Genomic DNA, 7,910 nt, shown 5'->3' with positions numbered 1-7,910 from the left:
AATGTGAGGTGCAGGTCTTGTTTTTCCTCCTCTTGGACTCGTGAATCAACAGCCGTGAACAAGTAGGGATTGTCACTAGTTTTGCCTCACGGGTAACATGTAGTTGTTCTGCCAGTGATGACAAAGCGTACACTAGTACATGGGCCTTAAGGATGTCAAATAACTGTGTTCGCATTTATCCATAGCACACTTTAAAGAGCTTGAATAAATGCTCACTTGTTAAACTGACTCTTCAATTGTTGACATTTGAATGTGCTTTTTTAATGAAGTTTTTTTGTAACGGGGTTATTCTCCTCTCTGCTTGTAGGTTGCTTTTCCCTTGTTCCTTCCCAGAACACAATTCTTTTCCAAATATTTGTAGTCAAGCCGCCAAAGTGGAGAGTGTTGTTGCACCAGGGGTTCCTTCTCATTTCAGGTATCGATTATCTTCGGACCCGTCGCTTACTGCTTGCACTGGGATCTTTCCCAAAACATGACGCACACAAACAGGAACTAGCATACACATACACCCCTTCTCATTTCAACACACTTTTTTTTTTCTGTTGCATCACAGAGTAGGGGGAGGAGGTGGGGGTGCACCTCAGCACTTTCCCAAGGCTGAAAGCAAAAGGTGATTTTTATTTCTATTTTTAATGTTTAATATCAGTCAATTGCATGTTTATCTACTTTCTGCTGGCCTAAACGTAGTATCTTTATGAACACAGATCAAGGGGGGGGCAGATTCTCAACTAACATTTTTTTGCTCCAATTTTGGCACATTTTTTGTCGCTGCCAACTTATTGGCCAATGAGGATTTATGCACATAACTCATGCACTAGCTACCATTAGTTTACACTGTACCGGACTAAAAAGGGCTTTTGCAGCAATCAAAGTGCATGGTTTTATTTAATTGACACACGGTTATACCATGCTATACTTTTTGCTGTATTATCAGCTTTTTTTTTTTTTTTGTCGTCCATCACAGCGAGTTCCTGGGGAAGCCCCCAGGTTCTGCCGCTCAGAGATGGATACCTTCTCGAAGCACTAGCCGAGAGGCCAGCTTCTCTGCTGAGAAAGGGCAGCACGATGCAATCTTCCGAAAAGTGAGAGGGTGAGTTGTGGCTCGAAATTCTTGCGATTGTTGCTTTCGCTTTGTGTTCAACTGCTGGCTTATTGTGTGCCTCTGCTTTCTTTAGCATACTTAATAAGCTGACACCTGAGAAATTTGACAAACTGTGCCTGGAGCTCCTCAATGTGGGTGTGGATTCCAAGCTTGTCCTTAAAGGAATCATCTTGTTGGTCAGTGTTGTCTACAATTCTTATGGCCGTTTGTGTAGCCCATCAAGGGACTCAATCATGAACGTCGATGTGAGTGGTGTTTGTTCTTTTTAGATTGTTGACAAAGCCCTTGAGGAGCCCAAGTACAGTCAATTATATGCTCAGCTATGTCTACGCCTGGCAGAAGACGCACCAAACTTTGAAGATCCAGCAACAGAAAACCCCGCAACAAAAAAGCAGAATACAGTAAATGCGAACATATCTAGAAGAAAAAGCGTGAGCTTTTTTGTGGCCTTTTTCGATATTCAGATTTTTTTTTTCCCCTTTGTTGCAGACCTTCAGGAGGCTTCTTATATCCAAGCTTCAAGATGAGTTTGAAAATCGTGCCAGAAATGTCGACGGTGTGCAGCAAATGTTTCTTTTATACTGCACGTTTTATGTTTTATTTGTCAGGGTCTCATTTGTCGTTCTTCTCCCTCTGTAGTCTTTGACAAACAAGATTGCCCTCTCACCTCGGAAGAGGAGGAACAGCGTGCTATTGCAAAGATCAAAATGCTTGGCAACATCAAATTCATTGGAGAACTTGGGAAACTCCACCTTATTCATGAATCCATCCTCCATAAATGCATCAAAACAGTAGGTTCCATTTAGGCATTATGCAGTAGTACTTTGACTTACCTGACTTAGTGATTCAAGATTTGGTTTGTTTGTTTGAATCATATTTTTATTTTTCACTAATGAAAGTTTTGGTTGACTGTGCATTTGAACTGGTTGGGTTCGGTGCCTCTAACAAGGTTAAGAACCACTGGTCTAGAGCCTGTACAGTCATGTACAGTATAATCTTTTTTTTAAATCGCGTTGAAACAAATTAAGTAATTGTGTTGAAATTGATTGATGGGCATTTCGATTCACTTAAAAGGGATAGATGATTTGGGACAAGCATATTCGGAGTATGGTCACAGAATAAAATATGAAGTCAAGGGCGTAGTCAATAGTCAAACAAATTGGCATCCAGCACGAGAAATGTCCTAACATGCCTTTTTGCCTGAAGCTGCTGGAAAAGAAGAAGAGAGTCCAACTTAAGGATATGGGAGAAGACCTGGAATGCCTCTGTCAGATAATGAAGACGGTGGGACCCAAGCTTGATCATGAGAAGGCTCGGGTATGTTTGTAGGGAACGTTCTCATGACAAAGCAGTCCTTTTGAATGCTCTTGGTTTATATAACAGGCCACTCTTTTTTCTCTCTCTCTCTCTCTCTCTCTCTCTCTCTCTCTCAGTCCCTGATGAATCAGTACTTTGACCGCATGCAGGCCTTGACCAACAACAAGGAATTACCTGCAAGGATTCGCTTCCTGTTGCAGAATACAGCAGAGCTACGGGAGAACAACTGGGTGCCTCGTAAAGCGTATTTTGACAACGGACCAAAGACCATCAGTCAAGTTCGCCAGGATGCCGTAAAGGTTCATTTGAATTTTCACACCGTCGCGCATTTATCAGCAATTTACTCGTCAGCTGTCATTTTGGACTGATGCTTACCTAATATGCCCTGCAGGACTTGGGTGTGTTCATTCCACCGCAGTCTGACTGCTCCAGATCGGACTTTTTCATGGATCATACCTTCCTGGACAACGCTTTCCTGCAGACCAGGGTCAGATTTGACAAAGAAGCACTTGGGGGGTTGGCTGATATGTTTGGACAAATACCCGGTATGCCACAGTACACTTGTCCTCATGCCACACAATGCCAGACACAACACCATTGCAATGTTTGTTTCTCCTCATAAATTGTGCAGGTATTGGTATCGGAACAGGTCCCGGAGTTATTCAGGACCACTACTCTCCAACTTTGGGCCGCCACCGCTCCAACCCAATTTTCAATGGCCATATTGGGATTAACAGCAGTTCGCATCAGCCCCAGTTTGATACAGGGAGCAAGCCTTTCATCAAGCCAATGCAGGTGATTGCTACAGTGGGTTGTCCTCTTGCTTTCATCCCATTGATTCTGGACCGAACCAACATTTAACATTTGTCTCCCCAGGGTCAGAGTTCGCCGGTTTTCAGCCATAAACAAAATGGCTCGGTTCAGATGCAGTCTAAAGATATGGGCCCACGCTTTAGTAAGAAAGGGAAGCTCAATGTTGATGAGGTACTTGGACTTTTCTTAAGATAGTGGGAAGACTGTTGCCACGTTCTACCTTTACATTTAATCTTGTCTAAGCACTTGACTGTGGCTTGTATATTGCCGGTGATAGTTTTAACTCTCGTTTTTACGCCTGTAGATCAGCCTGAGGCCAGCGCAGTCATTCATCCTAAACAAAAAAGTGCCAAAGCTGCAGCCACAGATGACGATGATGCCACCAAGTGCCCAAGGTTCCTTAATGGGACAGGTAAATATTTGCATGTCGGTTAAAAACAAACCAAAAAAAACCCCACGATGTCTTTTCAAAACCTGAATAGTGCAACGTTTTTCTTTTTGTAGTCCCCACAGCTTGGTCTCAAAACCAATCCACCACCAATTCAGGAAAAACCTGCAAAATCCATCAAAAAGCTACCTCCGACCAAGGAAGAGCTGCACAAAATGACGGTAATGTTCTTTCTTTCTCACAGTCTTGTACAACAGCGTGGATATTACATTTGGATAACGCATTAGGCCATCGTCCTGTTTTTAGGAGGTGCTGGTTGCGGAATATATGAACAGCAAGAATGTCAGTGAGGCTGTGGCCACTGTCAAGGAGATGAAGGCGCCAAAACACCTTTTATCTGAGATGGTGAACAAGATTGTGGTGACTTCACTCAGTCGTTCAGACGACGATAAGGAACTTGCGAGCACCCTGATTCATGAGCTCTGCACCGAGGGTCTTGTCACAAGTGAGAACCTCCTGCAGGTGAGTGTAAACAACTACAGCCATAGCACACGCACAGCAGCAGCGCTTGCAAACAGCATACAACGAAAGAGTGACTCTACACCATAATGTTCATCCCACCGGATAAGTTTGTCTAATGAATGTCCTCTAGCTTAATGCAAACATAAATTTGCAAAGCTGCTATGGTAATGACAAATTGCTGCTGTAACGCACAGCATTAAAAAAATTTCACTTGCACTGGAACGGAGAAACAATATATACAATGTTTGTTCTTCCAATTACAAATGAATATTGTCTAGAATATACAGTGAGGTACTGCTGCTGACTGCCAACGCTCTCTGAACAGGCCATTCTCGGTGTCCTGGACCAGTGTCCCAAAATCGAGGAAGAAGTCCCACTGGTGAAGTCGTACCTGGCTCAATTTGCGGCTCGGGCCGCCGTGGCCGACCTGATCAGCATGACGGATTTGGCCCACCAGTTGGAGAACGGCGCCCATTTCCCGCTCTTCCTGCTCTGTTTGCAACAGATGTCCAAGCTCAAGGATCGCGAGTGGCTTGCCGATGTTTTCCAGAAGAGCAAGGTCAACATGCAGAAGATGCTACCTGGTACGGGCTGCCACCCGCTCACCTCTATGCGTCAGGATAGACTCTAATTTGGTATAGATTAGAACGTTGGGTAATCGCTGGACAGAAATGTTGTTCCGCAATGAAATCTCAGTCAATAACATCTGTACACTTGGTAAAATACTCAAAAGTCACAAAGCAGAAAAGAAAGGCAATTTAACTGTTTAAGACTTGGGCAACGGCAACCTAAAGGCCCTCTCACATGGCACAGCGCAAAGATGCGGTAAAAGCTTGCCCATATTTGCAAGCGCTTGCGTGGCTCTATGAAGTAACCCGGTGCTTGTTTGGCGCCAGAGTTGTGCTTAACAAGTTCTTAAGAAGAACGTGCTTGTTTTTCCACCGGCAAAGAGCCAAGTAGGAGCTACGTCATTACATCATCATTAAGCGTCCAAGCGGTGACATTTACCCAATAGCGCCTGCGCTAATAATAATAATGCACTGTAACCATCTGCTAGGCAACTTTGCATAGAATCGATTATACTTGTATGTACTTTACTACATAATAGTCAAACTGGTCCCGTCTGTAGAAATGGACCAGAACAAGGACCGCATGCTGGAGATTCTGGAGGGCAAAGGCCTCAGCTTCCTGTTCCCACTGATGAAGCTGGAGAAAGAGCTTCTGAAGCAAATCAAAGTGGACCCGTCTCCACAGTCAATCTACAAGTGGATTAAAGACAACATCTCTCCCAAACTCCACACTGACAAAGGCTTCGTCAACATCCTCACAACCAGGTAGCCAGCACCCTCCTTCACACATCCACTCTTATTTCCTCTCGCTTGCTTTCAATATCCTTTTTTTTTCTCCCTGCTAGTTTCTTGCAGTACATTGCCTATGAGATCAACCCAGATGATGACGAAGAGCAGCTGGCAGCGCCGAGCAAAGAGCAGCTGGATGAGGAGAAGCAGCTGCTGCTTTCTTTCAAGCCCGTCATGCAGAAGTTCCTGCACGACCACGTTGACCTGCAAGTCAGCGCCCTCTACGCGCTGCAGGTCCACTGTAACGCTAAACACTTCCCCAAAGGTGACCAGCAGCATGGACACACACACACACGTAGTCAGAAATGCTTAACCTCGCTCTCTGCTTCCAGGAATGCTGCTGCGCTTCTTTGCCTACTTTTATGACATGGAAATCATCGAAGAAGAAGCCTTCCTGACATGGAAAGAAGACGTCACCCAAGAGTATCCGGGAAAAGGAAAAGCCTTGTTTCACGTACGTTCGCTCCCCTCACTCCACTTAATGCACACGAAGCAGCAACACATACCAAAGAGACTGAAACACCAACATGTTCAAGAGAGTCATGTAATTTTGTCTCTGAAAAGTCTACTAGCTTGATGCTAGTAACTGCCTGTAGTTGCCACATCATGGTGGTGCCGAGACTTTAGCCAAGGCGATGAGCAAGCAGCAGCAGCCTGACTATAGCTCCCTTCACTTCCTCGGCCCAAAACAATATTTTTATTAGACATGGCTTTGGCCGCAGCCCAAAAACAGCCAATAGTTATCCAGCGAGGTTGGTTTCCGAAAAAATATGACAGGGTTGACTTGTACTCTTAACTCATTCACTCCCAAAGACATTTTTAATTAAACGTCTTTTCATACTTGGTCCAGAATTGGCTGGTACTGAATGAGTTAATACAACAAGTTTGTTTTTATGATGCATCTGTTCCGAAGAGTCTTGACTAAAACTTGGCTGAAAACGGAAGCAATATTTCCCATACAAAATACATATTGTCGAGAATATCTACAGTTGAACATAAAACAATTAGAAATAAATATAACTGAATGAAATGGCATCATGAGCATAAAAATGTGTTATTCAAGACTTTTGATTGTTTAGGAGTATAGCTTCACATTTAATCGACTATCGGTTCTGGTCGCAATTTTCGCTGCCACAATTAAATTCACCTCATTGTTGAATTTATTTCGTGCCAAAACTAGACAGACAAAAACAATCTGATAGTCAAATTAGTTGCCTATCAAGTGTTGTACCTTCATGAAATAACAAACGGAAATAGTTTCCAAACAAAAATGTTGATTTTATATTTTTAATTTTATCAGATTAATCGATTGTAAAAAGATTGGACAGCTACTGCTCTAGAAAATGCTGTACAGCCAGTGTCTGATTTGTTGGTTGTTTGCCATGCAGGTGAACCAGTGGCTCACCTGGCTGGAAACCGCTGAAGATGAAGAGTCGGAGGATGAAGATTACTAAGAAATCTCCTAACCCAATGTTGGAATTTGATTCCCATTTTATCTACTTGGCCTCAGTCAGCAACAACGCCACTGTTATTAATCGACTTAAACCAGCGCCAGCATGTTACCATTCTGTTTATTTAAAGAGGTAATTTGTCCGAGTATATTTAGGAATTGATTTGCATTCAGCCTAACAGGAGGTGTTTTGCCGAACATACACACACGGTTTCAGAATCTGGTCGCAGTCATCGCGTGCTGCTGTTTACAAATGAGAGCATGTATTGTAAAGAGACTCTCATTTTTATCTGTTTTTAGATGCACTTTGCTGCACACCATGAGTCGTTGCAATAGTATCATACACTTTTTTTTTTTTTTTTTAATTTTGATATAAAGAACAATCCTAAATTGCAGATTTTTGTGCTTGACAGGTGTCTGGAAGCTCCTCCAATCATTTTGTTTTCTTGTGTTGAATTTTCCACCAGGCGGCCATTTTGTATTTTTTGTGGCACACGGCACAAGTAATTAATGACGGGAGGTACCAATACGCTGCCATTTGTTTTGTTTTCCTCTAAGCAATGAATTGATTTTGCTTTTCGGCGACGTTTATATTTGAAGCTTGCAAATTCACTTTTGATGGCAGTTAGGGTTTTTTTTTTTGTTTGTTTTTTTAAATACTAAAATCAAGCATTTTGGAGTGTGGACATTAATGTGCTGTAAAGTAAGTGTGTTGCCTTTTTTAATTTATCACTTTTTATGAATATACCTCTGTATCTGACTATACTTGAACGTGTTTTATCATATCGAGACAGCCAAAGCTTAGTTTCCAGTTTGTCATATCATCGGGGTTTTTAAGTGGTCTTTTTAATCTTCTTGCATGTGGCCACCTGCGCTTTCTTCCGGGTGTCGATGTAATGTAAACAACAGTTTGAGTGGGCATCTGCAGATCAACCTTGAATAAAGTACATTTCACGGTCA

The 7,910-nt window shown here is 42.8% G+C and overlaps 1 protein-coding gene across 1 annotated transcript; it reads left to right on the top strand.

Annotated features, from left to right (window-relative positions):
* The first annotated feature begins 308 nt into the window (after positions 1 to 308).
* On the top strand, positions 309 to 7,910 carry eif4g2a (eukaryotic translation initiation factor 4, gamma 2a). The gene is made up of 19 exons (XM_086106889.1): positions 309 to 415; positions 965 to 1,090; positions 1,176 to 1,278; positions 1,372 to 1,503; positions 1,592 to 1,658; positions 1,742 to 1,893; positions 2,309 to 2,419; positions 2,536 to 2,718; positions 2,811 to 2,964; positions 3,051 to 3,214; positions 3,296 to 3,403; positions 3,537 to 3,644; positions 3,737 to 3,841; positions 3,927 to 4,142; positions 4,468 to 4,726; positions 5,272 to 5,476; positions 5,557 to 5,765; positions 5,833 to 5,954; positions 6,889 to 7,910. The coding sequence occupies exons 6-19, from the start codon at positions 1,810 to 1,812 to the stop codon at positions 6,952 to 6,954; spliced, it is 2,094 nt and encodes a 697-aa protein (XP_085963015.1). The 5' UTR covers positions 309 to 415; positions 965 to 1,090; positions 1,176 to 1,278; positions 1,372 to 1,503; positions 1,592 to 1,658; positions 1,742 to 1,809; the 3' UTR covers positions 6,955 to 7,910.

The sequence above is a fragment of the Hippocampus guttulatus genome, chromosome 3 (assembly GCF_054856545.1).
Source record: "Hippocampus guttulatus isolate MCC_2025c chromosome 3, RoL_Hgut_1.0, whole genome shotgun sequence".
NCBI classification, from domain to species: domain Eukaryota; kingdom Metazoa; phylum Chordata; class Actinopteri; order Syngnathiformes; family Syngnathidae; genus Hippocampus; species Hippocampus guttulatus.
The sequence above is the reverse complement of the archived record's forward strand: the minus strand, read 5'-3'. Positions and strand labels throughout refer to the sequence as shown.